The sequence below is a fragment of the Moschus berezovskii genome, chromosome X (genome assembly GCF_049115385.1).
Source record: "Moschus berezovskii isolate FMDL1 chromosome X, NW_MosBer_1.0, whole genome shotgun sequence".
NCBI lineage: Eukaryota > Metazoa > Chordata > Mammalia > Artiodactyla > Moschidae > Moschus > Moschus berezovskii.
Window position 1 is genome coordinate 67,782,574 of NC_142488.1, and position 24,028 is coordinate 67,806,601.

The 24,028-nt window shown below is 38.8% G+C and overlaps 1 protein-coding gene across 1 annotated transcript in view; it reads right to left on the reverse strand.

Moving 5' to 3' along the window:
* Nucleotides 1–8,241: 8,241 nt before the first annotated feature.
* The window catches only part of CYSLTR1 (cysteinyl leukotriene receptor 1), a 43,561-nt gene continuing 27,774 nt past the window's right edge, over nt 8,242–24,028 (reverse strand). The window contains exons 2-3 of the mRNA XM_055438369.2: nt 14,216–14,294; nt 8,242–10,409 (exon numbers count right to left, since the gene is read on the reverse strand). Of these exons, the coding sequence (XP_055294344.2) occupies nt 9,360–10,382 (1,023 nt within the window). The 5' untranslated portion in view covers nt 10,383–10,409; nt 14,216–14,294 and the 3' untranslated portion in view covers nt 8,242–9,359. The remainder of the gene's footprint in view (nt 10,410–14,215; nt 14,295–24,028) is intronic.

Here is a 24,028-nt window from a genome sequence, read left to right on the forward strand (position 1 = left end):
GATTAATATTTGTCTTGGAGTATTTCGCCTTGGGTTTAATCCTGTTAGGGACTCTCTTGGTTTCTTGGACTTGGGTGATTATTTCCTTCACCATTTTAGGGAATTTTTCAACTATTATCTCTTCAAGTATTCTCTCATGGTCTTTCTTTTTGTTGTCTTCTTCTGGGACTCCTATGATTCGAATGTTGGGGCATTTAACATTGTCTCAGAAGTCTCTAATATTGTCCTCATTTCTTTTAATTCGTTTTTTTTTCCCTCTCTGTTTCATTTATTCCTACAAATCTGTCTTCTAGCTCACTTATCCTGTCTTCTGCCTCCGTTATTCTACTGTTTGTTACCCCCAGGGTGTTTCTGATCTTATCTATTGCATTATTCTTTGTATACTGACTTTTTAAAAATTTCCTCTAAATCCTTATTAAAACTTTCTTGCATCTTATCAATCCTTTTCTCCAGTTTATTTATCTGTAACTCCATTTTGCTTTCATGATTTTGAATCATTTCACAATTAATACTTGAAATCCTTTATCAGGTAGGTTCCCTATATCTTCCTCTTTTGTTTGTGTTGGTGGGCATTTAGCCTGTTCCTTTACTTGCTGGGTATTTCTCTGCCTCTTCATCTTGCTTATATTGCTTTGCTTGGGGTGGCCTTTCCCTCTTCTGGCAGTTTATGGAGTTCTCTTTATTATGTAGTTTCTTCGCTGTGTGTGGGGTTTGACGGGTAGCTTGTCAAGATTCCCTGGTTAGGGAAGCTTGTGTCGGTGTTCTGGTGGGTGCAGCTGGATTTCTTCTCTCTGTAGTGCAATGAAGTGTCCAGTAATGAGTTTGAGATGTCAATGGGTATGGAGTGGCTTTGGGCCACCTCTATATTGATGTTCACGGCTATTCTCCTGTGTTGGTGGAGAATTTGCGTGGTATGTCTTTCTATGAAACTTGTTGACCCTTGGGTAGTGCCTGGTTTCAGTGTATGTATGGAGGCATTTGATGAGCCCCTATCAGTTAATGTTACCTGGAACAGGAGATCTCTGGTGTTCTCAGGATTTGGACTTAAGCCTCTGCTTCTGGTTTTCCATCTTATTCTTGCAGTAGGCTCTAGACTTCTCCATCTGTCACTTCCATGGCAGTTCCTTCTCTTTAATCTCTTCTGTTTACTGGTCTCTTCAGTGTCTGATTACCGTAGTGACACAAGGGGACGGTGGTGGACGCTTTTATCAGTTCAGTTCAGTTCAGTCTCTTAGTCGTGTCCAACTCTCTGTGACCCCATGAATCACAGCACGCCAGGCCTCCCTGTCCATCACCAACTCCCAGAGTTCACTCAAACTCATGTCCATCGTGTCGGTGATGCCATCCAGCCATCTCATTCTCTGTCGTCCCCGTCTCCTCCCACCCCCAATCCTTCCTAGCATCAGACTCTTTTCCAGTGAGTCACCTCATCGCATGAGGTGGCCAAAGTATTGGAGTTTCAGCTTTAGCATCAGTCCTTCCAATGAACACCCAGGATTGATCTTTAGAATGGACTGGTTGGATCTCCTTGCAGTCCAAGGGACCCTCAAGAGTCTTCTCCAGCACCACAGTTCAAAAACATCAATTCTTCGGTGATCAGCTTTCTTCACAGTCCAACTCTCACATCCATACATGACCACAACTGTTTAGACGTGTTGTGGGGAGGGAGAGATGCTGCTAGCAAATATCACTGGCATCTGTAGGGAGTGCTCGCAGTGTCTCGGCTACACTGGGATTGTTCCCACTCACTGCGTGTGTGCTTTCCCTGTTTATGCTGCTCAGGCTCTAGGTTGCTCTGCTGGGAACTGTCCGTGGGCAGCGCTGGATTGCATGCACTTCCCAGGTCTGAGCGGCTCCAGTTCAGGTACTCAGGTACTCCACAACGGTGCAGACTTGTTTGGGCCTGCATTTTTTGCCTTCCCCTATCCGAGCAGCTCAGTTGACCAGGCATTTGGTGAGCACGGTACCTGCGACTTATTGCCTCCCTGGTCCCTGCTGCTGGGTTTTCTGGGTGTACAACCAGTGCACTTTCTCAGGCGGATATCGACTGTCCTGAACCCAAGAAGTCTTGGTTAGCAATGAAGCCTGCCTGCAGCTTGGTATGGGAAACCTCTCTGGGGCCGCGGTTGCCCCCTTCCAGCTCTGGCTGCCCTTCCCTGCCTGTCCTGATGGGGGAAGGGAGGGGTTGGGCTGACTGAAGCCGTCTAGCTCTGCTCAGTCCTTTGTTCTGTGAGTGGGGCTGGCGGAGTCTTAGGTTGGGGCTTTTTGCCTTTTCGTGGGGGTCGCTATCCCACAATCTGCTTAGTTGTCTTGGTTTAGTGCCCTCAGATTGCCCTCGGGGCATTCAGGCCTGGTCCTTTCTCTAAGCGCTGCCGCCCCCGCCTCCCTTCCCAGCTCCCGCTTGCTAGTGGGGGGTGTGGGCGTCTGCACCGCCTCTCCACTGGGAGTTTCCTCTGGGCACTTAGTCTCTGGGTTTTAATTATTTATTTCCTTTTTCTACCGGTTATGTTGCCTTCTGAGTTTCCAACACTCGCCACAGACTCGCCAGTGAGTGTTTCCAGGTGTTTGGAAACTTCTCTCTCTCTCTTTTCTTTAGGCCTCCCTTCCCCGGATGGAGCTCTGTCCCTCCCTCTTTTGTCTCTATTTTTATCTTTTCTACTATTTCCTACCTCTTTTTGAAGACAATGGGCTGCTTTTCTGGGTGCCTGATGTCCTCTGCCAGCATTCAGAAGTTGTTTTGTGGGATTTACTCAGTGTTCAAACGTTCTTTTGCTGAATTTGTGAGGGAGAAAGTGGTCACCCCATCATATTCCTCCACCATCTTCCTGTCCTCCTAAAGCAATCTTGTAAAGAACAGAACTGGGGGAATCAACCTGCCGGACTTCAGGCTCTATTACAAAGTCACAGTCATCAAGATAGTATGGTACTGGCATAAAGACAGAAATACAGATCAATGGAACAAAATAGAAAGCCCAGAGATAAATCCACACACCTATGGACACCTTATCTTTGACAAAGTAGGCAAGAATATTCAATGGAGAAAAGACAGTCTCTTTAACAAGTGGTGCTGGGAGATCTGGTCAACCACTTGTAAAAGAATAAAACTAGAACACTCTATAGCACCACACACAAAAATAAACTCAAAATGGATTAAAAATCTAAATGTAAGACCAGAAACTATAAAACTCCTAGAGGAGAACATAGGGAAAACTGTCTCCGACATAAATCACAGCAGGATCCTCCAAGACCCACCTCCTAGAATATAGGAAATAAAAGCAACAATAAACAAATGGGACCCAATTCAAATTAAAAGCTTCTGCACAGCAAAGAAAACTATAAGCAAGGTGAAAAGACAGCCTTCAGAATGGGAGAAAATAATAGCAAATGAAGCAACTGACAAAGAATTAATCTCAAAAATATACAAGCAACTCCCGCAGCTCAATTCCAGAAAAATATACGACCCAATAAAAAAATGGGCCAAAGAACTAAACAGACGTTTCTCCAAAGAAGACACACAGATGGCTAACAAACACATGAAGACATGCTCAACATCACTCATAATCAGAGAAATGCAAATAAAAAGCACAATGAGGTACCATTTCACACCAATCAGAATGGCTGCTATCCAAATTCTATAAGCAATAAATGCTGGAGAGGGTGTGGAGAAAAGGGAACCCTCTTAAACTGTTGGTAGGAATGCAAACTAGTACAGCCACTATGGAGAACAGTGTGGAGGTTCCTTTTAGAAACTTGAAATAGAACTGCCATATGAACCAGCAATCGCACTCCTGGGCATACACACCAAGGAAACCAGAATTGAGAGACACATGTACTCCAATGTTCATCGCAGCACTGTTTATAATAGCCGGGACATGGAAGCAACATAGATGTCCATCTTCAGATCAATGGGTAAGAAAGGCATGGTAGATATACACAATGGAATATTACTCAGCAATTAAAAAGAATACATTTGAATCAGCTCTAATGAGGTGGATGAAACTGGAGCCTATTATACAGAGTGAAGTAAGCCAGAAAGAAAAATACCAATACTGTATACTAACGCATATATATGGAATTTAGAAAGATGATGGACAGGGAGGCCTGGCGTGCTGTGATTCATGGGGTCGCGGAGAGTCGGACACGACTGAGCGACTGAACTAACTAACTAACTAACTAACGATAACCTTGTATACGAGATATCAAAAGAGACACAGATATATAGAACAATCTTTTGGACTCTGTGGGAGAGGGCGAGGGTGGGATGATTTGGGTGAATGGCATTGAAACATATATATTATCATATGTGAAACAAATCGCCAGTCCAGGTTCGGTGCATGATACAGGATGCTCGGGGTTGGTGTACTAGGATGAACCAGAGGGATGGGATGGGGAGGGAGATGAGAGGCGAGTTCAAGATGGGGAACACAATTACATCTGGGGCGGATTCATGTCAATATATGGCAAAACCAATGCAATATTTTAAAATAATTAACCTCCAATTAAAATAAATTTAAAAAAAGTTAAAAAGTTAACAATCAAAAAAATTAAATTATGTTTTTGTAATTTAGAATAGAAATGTAGTCTTGTGATTGTTGTAGAATTATTACAGAGGGAATTATATAAAGGGATTCTATATAGTTAAGAGAAAAATGAAGCAATGAACAAATGAATGAGGAGTTAGAATTTGTCTTGTGTTTTAACAGAGATCTAGGATGGGTCAAATGAAATGTTCTGGATTTGGCCTCTCAGAAATATTTTGCTATTCTAGAGGTAAGGAAATACAATCTAACATAGCTTGTGTATATAAAAAGTAGAATTGAAAAAAATGAGTTTTTGTTTTCACCTCCAGTGTAATGTTGCTACTGGAAAGGGTCTACAAATTTACATTGCTCTGAGATCTAATCTCACCTTTCAAGCGTCTGAATTTTCCATGGTTGGAATCATTAAAGTGTTAATAGGAGGTAACTATTGAGAGATATATTTAATTATCTCAGGTCTTTATTTGTTTATTTAATTATTTTGTGAGTCAGGAATTAATTTTTTAAATTGGAGAATAATTACTTTACAATGTTTTGTTGGTTTCTGCTATACAAAAACATGAATCAGCCATATATATACATACCTTCCCTCTTGAGCCTTCCTCCCATCCCACCCCTCTAGGTCATCACAGGGCACCAGGCTAGATCTGAACTCTGAATCTGAGGCTTACCAGTTATTTGACATTAGATAAATTACTTAACCTCTTTGTGCCTCTGTTTTTAAATCAGTAAAACATGGATAATAATGGTACCCACCTCACAGGGCAGTTGTAAACATTAAATGAACTGATACAGATAAAGTAATTAAAACAGAGCAAATGCTCATTGGGTGTTAGGCACCATAATTTAAAGGCATGCTTTTCAAGGAATTGATAATTACACAAAGCAATTATTTCACTTTGTGAGAAAATACTAATATATTTGGAAAAATTAGCCAAAAAATGAGTGCAAAACAGTGTGGTACAGGTTATAATACATACAACATTGGAGAAGAATAAATTCATGGTGAGCTTATATGTGATTGAGGCATGGTATGTTTCTGAGTGGGAGGAAGTTGGACTGTGGTTGGAAATGAGAACACATGCAAAAACCTGAAGGTAGGAAAAAATAAACAAGATTATTTTGGGAGGTGGGTCATGGAGGATCCTGCTGTGATTTATGTCGGAGAATGTTTTGCCTATGTTCTCCTCTAGGAGTTTTATAGTTTCTGGTCTTACATTTAGATCTTTAATCCATTTTGAGTTTATTTTTGTGTATGGTGTTAGGAAGTGTTCTAGTTTCATTCTTTTATAAGTGGCTGACCAGTTTTCCCAACACCACTTGTTAAAGAGACTGTCTTTTCTCCATTTTATATTCTTGCCTCCTTTGTCAAAATAAGGTGTCCATAGGTGTGTGGATTTATCTCTGGGCTTTCTATTTTGTTCCATTGATCTCTATTTCTGTCTTTATGCCAGTACCATACTGTCTTGATGACTGTGGCTTTGTAATAGAGCCTGAAGTCCGGCAGGGTGATTCCCCCAGTTCCTTTCAGAATGGGAGCAAATAATAGCAAATGAAGAAACTGATAAAGGATTAATTTCAAAAATACACAAGCAACTCCTGCAGTTCAATTCCAGAAAAATAAACGACCCAATCAAAAAATGGGCCAAAGAACTAAACAGACATTTCTCCAAAGAAGACATATAGATGGCTAACAAACAGATGAAAAAATGCTCAACATCCCTCATAATCAGAGAAATGCAAATCAAAACCACAATGAGATACCATTTCACACCAGTCAGAATGGCTGCTATCCAAAAGTCTACATGCAATAAATGCTGGAGAGGGTGTGGAGAGAAGGGAACCCTCTCACACTGTTGGTGGGAATGCAAACTAGTACAGCCACTATGGAGAACAGTGTGGAGATTCCTCAAAAAACTGGAAATAGAACTGCCATATGATCCAGCAATTGCACTCCTGGGCATACACACCGAGGAAACCAGAATTGAAAGAGACACATGTACTCCAATGTTCATTGCAGCACTGTTTATAATAGCCAGGACATGGAAGCAACCTAGATGTCCATCTGCAGACGAATGGATAAGAAAGGTTTGGTACATATACACAATGGAGTATTACTCACCCATTAAAAAGAATGCATTTGAATCAGTTCTAATGAGGTGGATGAAACTAGAGCCTATTATACAGAGTGAAGTAAGCCAGAAAGAAAAACACCAATACAGTATACTAACGCATATATATGGAATTTAGAAAGATGGAAATGATAACCCTGTATACGAGACAGCAAAAGAGACACAGATGTATAGAACAGTCTTTGGGACTCTGTGGAAGAGGGTGAGGGTGGGATGATTTGTGAGAATGGCATTGAAGCATGTATATTATCATATGTGAAACGAATCGCCAGTTCAGGGTTGATGCATGTTACAGGATGCTCGGGGCTGGTGTGCGGGGATGACCCAGAGGGAAGATAATGGGAGGAGGGTGGTGGGAGGGGGGTTCAGGAAGGGGAAGTCATGTACACCTGGGGCAGATTCATTTCAATGTATGGCAAAACCAACCAATATAATATTGTAAAATAATTAGCCTCTAATAAAACAAACAAACAAAAAAAAAACAAGATTATTTTATATTTTATGTGCAATACATTTTAACTATGGCCATATTTTGTTCTAATTCTTTCAGAATTGAGAATCTCTGTATTGGGTTGGCCAAAAAGTTCATTCGGATTTAACATATGTGGTTGTAGGAAACCTGAATGAACTTTTTGGCCAACCCAATAGTAAATATGATTCAGTATGTTTAAGTAACAAAACCATGTCTAAATACTTTATTTTTAGTGTGACAAATTGTACCACACGGTATGTTTTAAGGTAAAATTTTAACATATGTGTTTTAAAATATGTATGTATACTTCGATTACATTTGAGTTTCAAATGTGCCTTGTAAGAAAGGCAGGACAGGTATTATTATTCCCACTTTACAAGTGAGGAAGTTGAGAATCAGAGTTTATGTTACTTGTTTCAAGTTTCACTGCTAGTAAGTAATAGAGATCAGATTAGCATCCAAGTCTTCTGACTTTCAATGTAGTGTTGTTCTACTACAGTACACTTATTTAATAGCAGAAAGCTTAGTAAATGAGAAATAAGGACTGATTTTATGACACATATTACATTTGATCTTTGTCAAGCAAGAACATAATATAGGGTAAAAGTGCAGGTACTTTTACTTGTACAAACCTCAGGTATGTTAAAAATAAATGGGCACCAGTTATTACTATACCTTTGAGATCATATGGGCTTCCCAGGTGGCACTAGTGGTAAAGAACCTGCCTGCCAATGCAGGAGACATATGAGATGCAGGTTCGATTCATGGGTTGGGAATATCCTCTGGAGGAGGGCATTGCAATCCACTCCAGTATTCTTGCCTAGAGAATCCCATGGACAGCGGAGCCTGGCAGGCTATAGTCCATAGGGTTGTAAAGAGTTGGACATGAATGAAGAGACTTATGCATGCAGAAATTTTCTATCTTTCAGGTTTTTGAAGGGATTGCAACATTAGAAGTGAAATAGAAATTACATGCATGTGGCAGTTTCAGAAAGAACTTGTATCCTAGCTTTTCTTTTTTTCAACATTATCATTTCCTCTGAGATAATGCACTTTTTGAAACACAGAATTAAGGAACAGACAACACTTCGACAAAAACTTGCTCATGAATATTATATTTCAGCCATAATCAAGCTGTTGCTGTTTTAAAAAGAAAGCTTCCGCTATAACATAAAAACCACTGTAAGTATATTCTTGGTATTCCTGTCAACATGCTAATAAAAGTAAAAAGCATAAAATATAACAATGCTTATAACTAACTTCCACTCATAAATGCATACAGCAAAATTTCTTACATATAGTTTACACAATATGCATAAAGTAAGTACTTCTTAAAATTTGCAATATCACCATTCAAATTTTTATTCAGAGACTCATTGCAGTTCATTGTGGTTCCAGCAATAAGTGTGTAGAAAAGTAGATTACCTTTCCTCTACTTTAGATAAATTTTAAATTATTTCTGTTATTATATGGTAGTTCCAGTCATCTGCTTTATTAAGGAAGGATTGCATCTTGTTTAGGGAGAGAGTACACTGAAAAAATCTCAACGAGCAACAAAAACCCCACTATTCTTTTTTGGGAGCCTAAGGCAGAAGCAGAAGAAAATTGGAGACAAACTAGCTTTTGATCAGGTTTACCTTCCTCAGTTTCCAGATTGTACATTGAATGGAGACTTTGGGACCATTTGGCTGAAGACTAAGCTGTTCTAACACGTGATCATTTTCTTGAGGGCAAGAAATGGCCATACTTTCCTAGCCAATCAGTGCTACAAAGAAAGAGGGTGATAGTACATTTTATGTAGCTCCTGGCTCACTCCAGTTCTCATCTGTTGGCATGCATGCAAAGAAATATGTTAGGATCACTGAGAACTATTAGCTAAATTTATATCTTAAAAAGCTAATTCTTACCCTTGGTAAAGCTTTTATTTGAGAGGGAAAACTTTAATCTCAGACCTATTTTTTACATTGCCAAGATACAAATTTTGTCCATCTTTAGGTGAAACATCAGAAAACCACTTATAATTTAGTTCATAGACTTGAACTGAATTTTAACACTAAAAATATCTTTAGGACATTTAATAATGTGAATTCATAAATGAGATAGATTTATAGGTACGCATTAAGTCAAATAAGTGTAAATTATTAATGGAAGTTCTTATTTTTATTGTGAATGATTTGAGAAAATAGTGATTTGGGAATCATTAAAAATGGGCTTAAACTATTCTTTATATATTTCTTCTCCTTTTTCTGGCAAGGAGGTCTTCTTCTTGGGTATATAAGTCATGCTGGACAAAGAATGCTTTCTAAATGTAGACAGCCTTCTCCTAAAGTTCCCCCCTGAAAAGAAATATAGTAGAGGGTCAAAGCAACAATTTGATGCAGCCAGAGACAAGGTTATGACCACTGACTTTTGCATTCTAAGGACAGAATCACAGGGTTTTGTTTCATTGTGTAAAAAATGAAGGTGAATGGTACGTTGAATATGATATGGCATGAAGCTGATCAAAAAGGCAGCTGTCACAACTATGATCATTCCTATAGCTTTTTTACGACTTGATAGATTTTTCTTCATTGAATTTTTTAGTAAGGTCAAAATGATCATTGTGTAACAGACAATTATAATAATGAAAGGAATGATAAATCCAAAAAATAATGACACATAATGCAAGACCAAGACATAATATTTAGCTTGATTGTCCTGTGGAGGCTCAAAGCACTTGGTATTATTTTTCTCATCTTTGTAAGATTTGGACATTAAAAATGGAGAACTAGTCAAAATCACAAAAATCCAAATACCAACACACACAAACCTGGCTTTTTTCTGTGTAACCAAATTAATATTTTGAACTGGGAAAACAATTGCAATGCACCGGAAAAAGCTCATGGCTGTCATAAAGAAGATGCTACAATAGAGGTTGACATACAAGGCATAGGTGCTGAGGCGACACAAAAAGTCACCAAAGAGCCAAATGCCTTTGTGAACATAATAGACCACACGAAGAGGTAGTGTGCACACACACAGTAGATCAGCTACTGCTAAATTAATCATGTATACTTGGTAGGCTGACTTCTCATGATATGTTTTTATGAGGATATAGAGCACAAAGCCATTGCCAAAGAAGCCCACAACGGAGATCATAGAGTACAAGGTGGAATACACTTGATTTCGGAAATCATCAATAGTGTCATTGCATGCATTACCACTGGAAGAAGATACTGTCAGATTTCCAACTCCATCCATGTTTCTCTAGGAGAGTCTTCTTGGTGCCTACAATGTATATAAAAAATCTTATCAATTTTTGCTCTTCCATAAATTATAGGACATACTAACGTTTCATTTTATAGTGTCGCTATGTTTATTTTTTTTTGAAAACAGCAGGAAGCAAGAGCGGTGGGTGAATGAAGAGATATTCTTCTGGACTTTGCCCCCAGGAGAAGGGTTTGAGTCCTATAGGCACCCAGAAAACTCCTTTCACCCATTTCCTATCCATGTTTCCCTGATGGACTTCTAAATCTTTAAGACCTAGCTAAAAGAGCTATGCCTTATTTTAAGCCTTATTACTCCAGTACTATCCTATAAATCTTCTTTTTAAATGGGTTTGCTTTTTAGAGAAAAGTTTTAAAGATAGTAGTTTCATAAGTATGAGTATCTATCTATCTTCTATCTATCTATCATCTCTTTCTCTATTAGAAGAGCTCTAGATTCTTTCTGAGAATAAAATCTGGCTGAAAATGCTTAGTTCCCCCACAAAGAAGTCTTCCTGAGTAACAGCTGCTGAATGATGCTTGTACTTAAGGAAAATAATTAAATTTGTTATCAGTGGAACTCATTCCTTGGGGGAGAATCTTAATCTAGAACATTGTGGACTCTATTTAGAAGCACAGAACACCAAGGCTGGGGAAACGTTAGAGGCTATTTAGTTATTTTAATGAGGAAAAAGGTGAAATACATTTCCAAAATCCACACCTAAGTTAAGGCTCTGAGGAGAACTGCAGCATAACCAATTGGAATATACTTTCTGGGTGAGGAAATTGTTGTACTTGTTCATCCTTGTTCTCTTCCCAGACTCACATTCAAAGTCTTACTGTTCAACAACACATGGTCATTTCTCTTATAGCAAGAGATTGTTGCTTGATCTGGCCTAGTTCAACTTTATCAGGGCAATAAATAAGCTCTGATCAGAAAGATATAGCGATGAGATAGTGCAGAAGTAGTGATTTCCTATGTTCCTCCATATTCTTCTCTTTTATTCTTTAAGGAGATGGGAACAACTCATCAATTTATAATATGGTAGATAATCTTTGGTTGAAATATGATTTGTTGGCCTGTTACACAGCTCTTTCTCCCTGGTAAGAGAGGGGTTAGGGTTTGTAAGGTGGGAAGATTGCTTCAGCATGCAAGAACTGCTGGCAATGGAAGAGACTGAATTAGTCTCTGTGTCAAGGATACATATACAGGGAGCTAAGGTTGTGGTTGTAGGTGGGATATAACTTTCCAGGTACTACTGCTAACAATTATATTTGCTGTGAGGGTATGTCATGTATTTATTTGTCCAACTATTTTTTCCTTTCATTAAAAATGTCATTGTTGGGAGTTCCCTGGTGGCCTAGTGGTTAGTATTCCAGGCTTTCACTGAGGTGGCCTGGATGAAATCCCTGGTTGGAGAACTGAGATCCCACAAGCTTTGCAGTGTGGCCAAAAAAAGTCATTATTTTCCACCAAGCACTGTTTATATAAAGTAAAAACTTTGAAGGTGAATCATTCTGAGGGTATGTAACTAAGATCATAGAGAAAAATTAGTTCCTTATTCTCAACCTATGCATTATTTCTCAGTTTGCTTTACACTTAACCTGCCTCTTTCACCATCACTTTTCTGAATTCACGTGCAATTGTGGAAGAAAGAGAATCTCCGTAAACTTATTCTAGCTAGCCCTGCATTGGGGTTTCTCTAAATCAGGCAGTGTTAACCTGTGAGGCACTAGATGGTGCTGTTGAGATTTTTGATATAGCCTTTTTTTTTTTTTTTTTAAATAACCACATTTGAAAGGTATCAAATAATTACCATCTGTCCTTTCTACCACCACCAACACTCACTATATCCTGCCACAAACTCTTTCCAAAATAATTCTCTATACATTATAGTTTCCAATTATTTCATATTACTTCTCTAAAAATCTTCAATGGTCCTTCAGTGTTTTCAAAATAAAATCCAGACTTCTTGGCCCGATATTTAACCCTCTTGGAAGAGCCCCTGGAGGAGGGCATGGCAACCCACTCCAGTATTCTTGCCTGTAGAATCTGATAGACAGAGGAGCCTGGTGGGCTACAGTCCATAGGGTCACAGAGTCAGATATGACTGAAGTGACTTAGTGTGCACACACGTGTGCACGGGCACACATACACACAGAGTCTGGTTGCAACTGAACTTTCCTAGCTTCTCTCTCATTTCTCCCTTTTTCTACACCCTATATTTCAATAAACAACTACTTTACTATATCAGGGACATGAGCTATATATTTTCCCACCTGTCTGTCCTTTTTCATGGTATTTCTTCTTCATGAAATGACCTTTTCTCCATCTATGTGTGTGCAAAAGCTACCCATCTTTCAGCTCTTCTTGACACCTTCTTGACAAAGCCTTCCCTTAGCCTCCTTCTAAGGTAAATTCTATCTTTCCCCTTCTAGGAAACTTTAAATCTTTCCAATCAGTGATGTGTATGTGTTTGTTGTCGTCCCTCATAGACTTTCTGATTGATATATATAAGGCTCACACAGGGCCAACACATATGTACTTTTCCCATAAATGCTCATAAATATTAATAGAATGAATGAGTAAATGAATGACAGAGCAGGTTTATCATTTGAAAGTATTGTTTATCATTCTAAACCACTGAAAGTTATCTTTTCACTCCAATATTATTTAAAACTTTCCCAACCTCAGAACCTAAATTAGATTTGTTAAGTTGTTTCCTAAAGTATTAAGAAAGGCACTAAATCACAAGGTTAACTATAATATTAAAACACACATATCTTGACAGAGATTAATCGTTTGTTTGTTTTACTTGCCTGTTAAATATTATAAATAATTTTGAAATTCTCAGGTGTTTGAATGAAAGATGCCAAATAAAATGGATAAATAAATTGAATAAAAAAAGAAATAGGTATCTCTAGTACCATTAATAAATTTATTTGTCGTTACTAAAAAAGCTTTCCTGGTACTTTTGATATTTAGATTTGATTGCTTATTTATAACTAAATCAAGCCATTGACTTATATTAGGTCAAAAAAGAAAAGTTTATAACTTTCAAACAAGCAATGAATCCTAGAAGGTTAGAGATCATTTAGTTCAAGCTACTCATTTTGCAGATGATGATTTTACTTATATTAAACAGCACTTGATTCATTTTTATAGAATTTACTGTGATCTCCTAATAATGATACCCACACTATATGGAAACAGACATGCTTAAGGACGCACCTCTGCTTTTGAGCAGCTCATAGAATGGTGGGGGAGAGGAGTGATAGCTCATAAGTATGAAGAAGTTATAGTACAGTATGGTAAGAACTATCTTAGCACAAAATGAATGGGCTATTAGTTGATTCTTATATACAAACAATAGGGACTTCCCAAGTGCGCAGTGGTAAAGAATCTGCCTGCCAATACCAGAGATGCAGGTTTTATCCCTGGGTTGGGATGATTTCCTGGAGGAGGAAATGATAACCCACTCCTGTATTCTTGCCTGGAAAATCCATGGACAGAGGAACCTGGTAGGCTGCAGTTCATGGGGTTTCAAAGAGTCAGACATGACTGAGCACGTATGCAACATATACAGGCAATAAACATAAATGAAATTAATATTTAGTGCAGATGATGAAGGAAGTTACTTTTTAAAAATATTTTATTTTATTATTATATTTTTGATTTATTTAGTTTAATTGGAGGCTAATTATTTTACATTATTGTATTGGTTTTGCCATACATTGACATGAATCTGCCCCGGGTGTACATATGTTACTTTGTTAAGATAACTAGTGAGTTGAAAAACAATATTTATTTAGAAAATAGAGTCATACCTCTTTCTGGCACTGCAGTACACTTCACGAATGTTCTTGGTTAGTGCTTCTTATGATATAATATCAGATGAAGCCTAAGCTGAAATCATAAGATTGAAAAGGAAGTTCATGACTTTAGAAGAAGTCCAGAGGGTCATGGGAGCTTAGCAGCCTTAAGCACAGATCCAGGGTGTGTGATGGGTCATCATAGCTTTACTGACAGATTTAGAGCTAGTTATTGGATTCCATGTATACTTGTTTCCACTCCACTCATTTTTACATCCTCAGGGGAAAATTTAAAATAAATACCAGGGCTGATTACACATGTCTGCTGCTCTAATAATAGATTCTGTATCTAGAGATGAACACAGTATTATAAAAATTCTCTTCTATGAAACCATGATATTTTCCCTATTTTCTCTTCTAAATAGTTCTTTATGGCTTAGGGACAGTTTTCCTGGGAGGAATGATGATTTAGAAGACTCTGGGCTCTTTTCACTAAAAATTCATAATAATAGTTATGGACTTGATCATCAATTTGGCATATATTATATACATTTGGATATCAACTGTTTTATAGTTTGTATAGTTAACTTTTCATGAGTGTATGTATTCTCAACTAAACTTTCAGAAAATCTAAGAAAGTATAAAAAATCTCCAAGAAATGAACAAAGAAACGCTTTCTTAAAACAGTAGCAGTTTGAATACTTGCTTCCTACATTTGTGTTTCCCTAGATAACACCACCCTTATGGCAGAAAGTGAAGAGGAACTCAAAGGCCTCTTGATGAAAGTGAAAGAGGAGAGTGAAAAGGTTGGCTTGAAGCTCAACATTCAGAAAACTAAGATTATGGCATCTGGTCCCATCATTTCATGGGAAACAGATGAGGAAACAGTGGAAACAGTGTCAGACTTTATTTTTCTGGGCTCCAAAATCACTGCAGATCCTGATTGCAGCCATGAAATTAAAAGACGCTTGCTCCTTGGAAGGAAAGTTATGACCAACCTAGATAGCATATTAAAAAGCAGAGACATTACTTTGCCAACAAAGGTCCATCTAGTCAAGGCTATGGTTTTTCCAGTGGTCATGTATGGATGTGAGAGTTGGACTGTGGAGAAAGCTGATCGTTTAAGAATTGATGCTTTTGAACTGTGGTGTTGGAGAAGACTCTTGAGAGTCCCTTGGACTGCAAGGAGGTCCAACCAGTCCATCCTTTTTAAAAAAAAATTATTTATTGTAATTGGAGGCTGATTACATTATTGTATTGGTTTTGCCATACATTGACATGAATCTGCCCCAGGTGTACATGTGCTCCCCATCTTGAACCCCCCTCCCACCTCCCTCCCCATCCCATCCCTCTGGTTCATCCCAGTACACCAACCCCGAGCTTCCTGGGTGTTCATTGGAAGGACTGATGCTAAAGCTGAAACTCCAATACTTTGGCCACCTGACTCATTGGAAAAGACCCTGATGCTGGGACGGATTGGGGGCAGGAGGAGAAGGGGACGATAGAGAATGAGATGGCTGGATGGCATCACTGACTCGATGGACATGAGTTTGAGTGAACTCCGGGAGTTGGTGATGGACAGGGAGGCCTGGCATGCTGCGATTCATGGGGTCGCAGAGTCAGACATGACTGAGCGACCGAACTGAACTGAACAACAAAATACCAGAAAGAGAAAATAAAGAAACTATCCCATTTACCTTTGCAACAAAAAGAATAAAATACCCAGGAATCAACTTACTTAAGGAACCAAAATACCTGTACTAGAAAACTATAAGGTACTGATGAAAGAAATAAAAGATGACACAAACAGATGGATAGATATATCATGTTCTTGATTGGAAGAGTCAACATGGTGAAAACTGCTATAGTACCCAAAGCAATCTACAGATTCAATGTGCTGTCTGTCAAATTACCAATCACACTTTACAGAGAACTAGAACAAAATCTTAAAATTTGTTTGAAGACACAAAAGACCCTGAATAGGAAAGGGGTCTTGAGAAAGAAAAATCGAACTGGAGGAGTCGGGCTCCCTGAATTCAGACATACTGAGTGGTTACAGAGAAAATTTAAAAACCACCTTGTATGGAGCAGAAGGACTTGGTGATGGATGAAACCAAATAACTCTGCCCTCCCTGATGGACCCATAACCCCTGTATTTCACTTTGAGATTAATTTTAGTTTTATTCTATGTCATATTTTACTTTTATAAAGTTCTCTGTTTTATTGATAAAGAGTTTTTCATTATGCAAAAACATACCTTTTTAAAAAAAGGAGAGAGGAAGGAACAAGATGGCGGAGGGATAAGACGGCGAGACAAATCTCTCCCCCACAAATTCATCAAAAGAACATTTGAATGCGGAGAAAAGTCCACAAAACAACTTCTGAATGCTGGCAGAGAACATCAGGCACCCAGAAAAGCAGCCCATTGTCTTCGAAAGGAGGTAGGAAAAAAAGATAAAAAGAGAGACAAAAGAGGTAAGGAAGGAGCTCCGTCCTGGGAAGGGAGGCTTTAAAAAGAAGTTTCCAAACACCAGGAAACACTATCACTGGCAAATCTGTGGCGAGCCTTGGAATCTCAGAGGGCCACATAACTCTCTCTTTTTTTTTTAAGATTTTTAAAAAACCCACAGATTACCCGCCAAACGGTAACTCCCAGCGGAGAAGCAGTGCAGACGCCTGCATACGCCATTAGCAAGAGGGGGCTGGGCTGGGAGGAGCCGGCTGAACTGATTAGAGAGAGGACTGGGCTTGAATGCTGCGAGGACAATCTGAGAGAACTGGGGATAGCAAAGCAGACTGGGATAGCTTCCCCACGAAAAGGTGGAAAGCTCTAAGATTCTGCCAGCCCCGCTAACAGAACAAAGGACTGAGCAGAGTGAGCTGACTGTGGTCGGTCTATCCCCCATGCCCCGCCAAGACAGGCAGGGAGGTCAGCCAGAGCCGGAGGGGGCAACCGCGGCCCAGAAAGGCATCCGATACAAACTGCTGGCAGGCTTGTTGCTAATCAAGACTTCTTGGCCTCGGGCCGGTCGATATCCACCTGAGAAGGTGCGCTGGTTATACACCCAGAAAACCGAATCACAGGGACTTGGGACGCGATAAGTCACAGCAACTGCCCTCGCCAAACACCTGGTCACCTGAGCTTGTTGGACTGGGAAAGGCACAAAACGCAGACCCAACCAAGTCTGCATCTTTGTGGAGTACCCAAGAACCTGAACTTGAGCCGCTCAGACCTGGGAAGTGCATACAACCCAGCACCGGCCTCTGACAGTTCCTGGCAGAGCAACCTAGAGCCTGTGCAGTGTAGACTGGGACAGCACACGCGCTGTGAGTGGGGGCAAACCCAGTGTGGCCTAGACGCTGCGAGCACTCCCCACAGACGCCAGAGATATTTGGCTGCAGTGTTCCTCCCTTCCCAGAACAGGACTGAACAACTAAGCCTTTAAAAAGTGTCCACCCGCACCCTAGTGTCAGGGCAGAAATCAGACACTGAAGAGACCAGCAAACAGAAGTTAAAACAAAGGGAACCACCTTGGAAATGACAGATAGAGTAGTCTAGAGGCTACTCCAAGAATAAGACCAAAAACCAGAGGCAAGAGGCTTAAGCCCGAATCCTGAGAACACCAGAGATCTCCTGACTCCAGGGAACATTAATTGATAAGAGCTCAACAAACGCCTCCATACCTACTAAAACCAAGCACCATCCAAGGGTCAACAAGTTCCAGAGCAAGATATACCACGCAAATTCTCCAGCAACACAGGAAAATAGCCCTGAACATCAATATACAGGCTGCCCAAAGTCACCCCAAACCCACTGACATCTCATAACTCATTACTGGACACTTCATTGCACTCCAGAGAGAAGAAATCCAGCTCCACCCACCAGAACACCGACACAAGTTTCCCTAACCAGGGAACCCGGACAAGTAACCCATCCAACCCCACACACAGTGAAGAAACTACATAATAAAGAGAACTCCATAAACTGCCAGAAGAGGGAAAGGCCACCCCAAGCAAACCAATATAAGCAAGATGAAGAGGCAGAGAAATACTCAGCAAGTAAAGGAACAAGATAAATGCCCACCAACACAAACAAAAGAGGAAGATATAGGAAATCTACCTGATAAAGAATTTCAAATTTTGGTGGTGAAAATGATTCAAAATCTTGAAAGCAAAATGGAGTTACAGATAAATAACCTGGAGAAAAGGATTGAGAAGATGGAAGAAAGGTTTAATAAGGACTTAGAGGAAATAAAAAAGAGTCAGTATACAATGAATAATGCAATAGATGAGATCAGAAACACTCTGGAGGGAACAAACAGTAGAATAACAGAGGCAGAAGACAGGATAAGCGAGCTAGAAGATGGAATTGTAGAAATAAATGAAACAGAGAGGAAAAAAGAAAAACGAATTAAAAGAAATGAGGACAATATTAGAGACCTCTGGGACAATGTTAAACGCTCCAACATTCGAATCATAGGAGTCCCAGAAGAAGAAGAGAAAAAGAAAGACCATGAGAGAATACTTGAGGAGATAATAGTTGAAAACTTCCCTAAAATAGGGAAAGAAATAATCACCCAAGTCCAAGAAACCCAGAGAGTCCCCAACAGGGTAAACCCAAGGCGAAATACTCCAAGACACATATTAATCAAATTAACAAAGATCAAACACAAAGAACAAATATTAAAAGCAGCAAGGGAAAAGCAGCAAATAACACACAAGGGGATTCCCATAAGGATAACAGCTGATCTTTCAACAGAAACTCTTCAGGCCAGAAGGGAAGGGCAAGACATACTTAATGTGATGAAAGACAATAACCTACAGCCCAGATTACTGAACCCAGCAAAGATCTCATTCAAATATGAAGGAGAAATCAAAATCTTTACAGACAAGCAAAAGCTGAGGGAATTCAGCATCACCAAACCAGCTCTCCAACAAATGCTAAAGGATCTTCTCTAGACAGGAAACACAGAAATGGTGTATAAACTCGAACCCAAAGCAATAAAGAAAATGGCTACGGGATCGTTCTTATCAATAATTACCTTAAACGTAGATGGGTTGAATGCCCCAACCAAAAGACAAAGGCTGGCTGAATGGATACAAAAATAAGACCCCCATATATGTTGTCTACAAGAGACCCACCTCAAAACGAGGGACACATACAGACTGAAAGTGAAGGGCTGGAAAAAGATATTCCATGCAAATAGAGACCAAAATAAAGCAGGAGTAGCAATACTCATATCAGATAAAATAGACTTTAAAACAAAGGCTGTGAAAAGAGACAAAGAGGGAAACTACATAATGATCAAAGGATCAATCCAAGAAGAAGATATAACAATTATAAATATTTATGCACCCAACAGAGGAGCACCGCAATATGTAAGACAATTACTAACAAGTATGAAAGGGGAAATTAACAATAAAACAATAATAGTGGGAGATTTTAACATCCCACTTACATCTATGGATAGATCAACTAAACAGAAAATTAACAAGGAAACACAAACTTTAAACGATACAATAGACCAGTTAGACCTAATAGATCTCTATAGGACATTTCATCCCAAAACAATGAATTTCACCATTTTCACAACTGCACACGGAACCTTTTCCAGGATAGATCACATCCTGGGCCATAAATCTAGCCTAGGTATATTCAAAAAAATTGAAATCATTCCAAGCATCTTTTCTGACCACAATGCAGTAAGATTAGATCTCAATTACAGGAGAATAACTATGAAAAATGCCAACATAAGGAGACTGAACAACACGCTGCTGAATAATGAACAAATTATATAAGAAATCAAAATATGCATTGAAATGAATGAAAATGAAAACACAACAACCCAAAACCTCTGGGACACTGTAAAAGCAGTGCTAAGGGGGAAGTTCATAGCAATACAGGCACACCTCAAGAAACAAGAAAAAAGTCAACTAAATAACCTAACTCTACATCTAAAGCAACTAGAAAAGGAAGAAATGAAGAACCCCAGGGTCAGTAGAAGGAAAGAAATCATAAAAATTAAGGCAGAGATAAATGCAAAAGAAACAAAAGAGACCATAGCAAAAATCAACAAAGCCAAAAGCTGGTTCTTTGAGAAGGTAAATAAAATAGAGAAACCACTAGCCAGACTCATCAAGAAACAAAGGGAGAAGAACCAAATCAACAAAATTAGAAATGAAAATGGAGAGATCACAACCGACAACACAGAAATACAAAGGATTATTAGAGAATACTATCAGCAATTATATGGCAATAAAATGAATAACCTGGAAGAAATGGACAAATTCCTAGAAAAGTACAACTCTCCAAAACTGAACCAGGAAGAAATAGAAAATCTGAACAAACCCATCACAAGCACGGAAATTGAAACTGTAATCAGAAATCTCCCAGCAAACAAAAGCCCAGGTACAGACGGCTTCATAGCTGAATTCTACGAAAAATTTAGAGAAGAGCTATCATCTATTCTACTCAAACTCTTCGAGAAAATTGTTGAGGAATGGAAACTTCCAAACTCATTCTATGAGGCCACTATCACTCTAATCCCAAAACCTGGTAAAGACCCCACAAAAAAAGAAAACTACAGGCCAATATCACTGATGAACATAGATGCAAAAATCCTTAACAAAATTCTAGCAATCAGAATCCAACAACACATTACGAAGATCATACATCATGACCAAATGGGCTTTATTCCAGGAATGCAAGGATTCTTCAATATCCACAAATAAATCAACGTAATACACCACATTAACAAACTGAAAAATAAAAATCATATGAATATCTCAATAGATGCAGAGAAAGCCTTTGACAAAATGCAACATCCATTTATGATAAAAACCCTCCAGAAAGTGGGAATAGAAGGGACATATCTCAACATAATAAAAGCTATATATGACAAACCCACAAAAAACATTATCCTCAACGGTGAAAAACGGAAAGCATTTCCCCTAACGTCAGGAACAAGACAAGGGTGCCCACTCTCACCACTACTATTCAACATAGTTCTGGAAGTTTTGGCTACAGCAATCAGAGCAGAAAAAGACATAAAGGGAATCCAAATTGGAAAAGAAGAAATAAAACTTTCACTGTTCGCTGATGACATGATCCTCTACACAGAAAACCCTAAAGACTCTACCAGAAAACTACTAGAGCTAATCAATGATTACAGTAAAGTTGCAGGATATAAAATCAACACACAGAAATCCCTTGCATTCCTATACACTAATAATGAGAAAATAGAAAGAGAAATTAAGGAAACTATTCCATTCACTGTTGCAACGAAAAGAATTAAGTACTTAGGAATATATCTACCTAAGGAAACAAAAGACTTGTACATAGAAAACTGTAAAACACTAGTGAAAGTAATCAAAGAGGACACTAATAGATGGAGAAATATACCGTGTTTGTGGATTGGAAGAATAAATATTGTAAAAATGAGTATAGTACCGAAAGTAATTTATATATTCAATGCAATCCCTATCAAGCTACCAACGATATTTTTCAAAGAACTAGAACAAATAATCTCACAATTTTTATGGAAATACAAAAAACCTCAAATAGCCAAAGCAATCTTGAAGAAGAATGAAACTAGGGGAATTAACCTGCCAGACTTCAGGCTCTACTACAAAGCCACAGTCATCAAGACAGTATGGTACTGGCATAAAGACAGAAATATAGATCAATGGAACAAAATAAAAAGCCCAGAGATAAATCCACGCACCTATGAACACCTTATCTTTGACAAAGGAGGCAAGAATGTAAAATAGAGAAAAGACAGTCTCTTTAACAAGTGGTGCTGGGAAAACTGGTCAGCCACTTGTAAAAGAAGGAAACTAGAACACTTCCTAACACCATACACCAAAATAAACTCAAAATGGATTAGAGAGCTAAATGTAAGACCAGAAGCTATAAAACTCCTAGAGGAAAACATAGGCAAAACACTCTCCGATATAAATCACAGCAGGATCCTCCATGGCCCACCTCCCAGAATATTGGAAATAAAAGCAAAAATAAACAAATGGGACCTAATTAAAATCAAAAGCTTCTGCACAGCAAAGGAAACTATAAGTAAGGTGAAAAGACAGCCTTCAGAATGGGAGAAAATAATAGCAAATGAAGCAACTGATAAAGGATTAATTTCCAAAATATACAAGCAGCTCCTGCAGCTCAATTCCAGAAAAATAAATGACACAATCAAAAAATGGGCCAGAGAACTAAACAGACATTTCTCCAAAGAAGACATAAAGATGGCTAACAAACACGTGAAAAAATGCTCAACATCCCTCATAATCAGAGAAATGCAAATCAAAACCACAATGAGATACCATTTCACACCAGTCAGAATGGCTGCTATCCAAAAGTCTACATGCAATAAATGCTGGAGAGGGTGTGGAGAGAAGGGAACCCTCTTACACTGTTGGTTGCAATGCAAACTAGTACAGCCACTATGGAGAACAGTGTGGAGATTCCTCAAAAAACTGGAAATAGAACTGCCATATGATCCAGCAATCGCACTCCTGGGCATACACACCGAGGAAACCAGAATTGAAAGAAACACATGTACTCCAATGTTCATTGCAGCACTGTTTATAATAGCCAGGACATGGAAGCAACCTAGATGTCCATCTGCAGACGAATGGATAAGAAAGGTTTGGTACATATACACAATGGAGTATTACTCAGCCATTAAAAGGAATGCATTTGAATCAGTTTTAATGAGGTGGATGAAACTGTAGCCTATTATACAGATTGAAGTAATCCAGAAAGAAAAACACCAATACAGTATACTAACGCATATATATGGAATTTAGAAAGATGGAAATATAACCCTGTATACGAGACAGCAAAAGAGACACAGATGTATCGAACAGTCTTTGGGTCTTTGTGGAAGAGGCTGAGGGTGGAATGATTTGAGAGAATGGCATTGAAACATATATGTTGTCATATGTGAAACGAATCAGCAGTTCAGGCTCGATGCATGTTACAAGATACTCTGGGCTGGTGTGCGGGGATGACCCAGAGGGAGGATAAAGGGAGGAGGGAGGTGGGAGGGGCGTTCAGGAGGGGGAACTCATGTACACCCGGGGCGAATTTATGTCAATTATGGCAAAACCCACCAATACAATATTGTAAAATAATTAGCCTCCAATAAAAAATAAATAAATTAAAAAAAAAAGAAAACTCAGCTTAATTTTCTACTGAGACAAGGTCACTGTGGATATAATGGGGAAAACATAAAGTCTTTTGAGCCAGGATAGATCTGAGTTTGAATCATGTTTTCTCCACTTACTGTTTGAACTTGGTCAAGTCACTTAACCTCATGGACACTCAGTTTTCTCATCTGTAAAGTTAAGATAGTAAAGGAGGGGAGAGAGCCAAAGAATAAACAAATCAAAAGGGCAATTTTAAGAAATAATATGGTAATTTATTTAAAATATTTCCAAAGGACCAAAGAGAATGAAGTTCATAAAATAGCAATTGCATTTGGTACTTAGGAGGCCTTGGAGACCTTGGAGAAAATATTTTCAATACAGTGTTGAGTTTAGAACCAAAATAAAGTTTTTAATCAGACTTCTTGATCTTCACTTTTGTAGTCATCATCAATAAAAAGAGAAAAGGAATGAATAAAATTATATTGTTTTTCTATTGTTGGTTTAACAAATTATCACAAACTTAAAACAACATCTACTTATTTCCTCATCGTTTCTGTGGATCAGGAGCTCAGATACAAGTTAGCTGGGTCCTCTGCTTAGAGTCTCATAGGGCTGCAATCAAGTTGTCGGCCAGAATTGAAATCTCATCTGAGGCTAGGGGTTCTCTTCCGA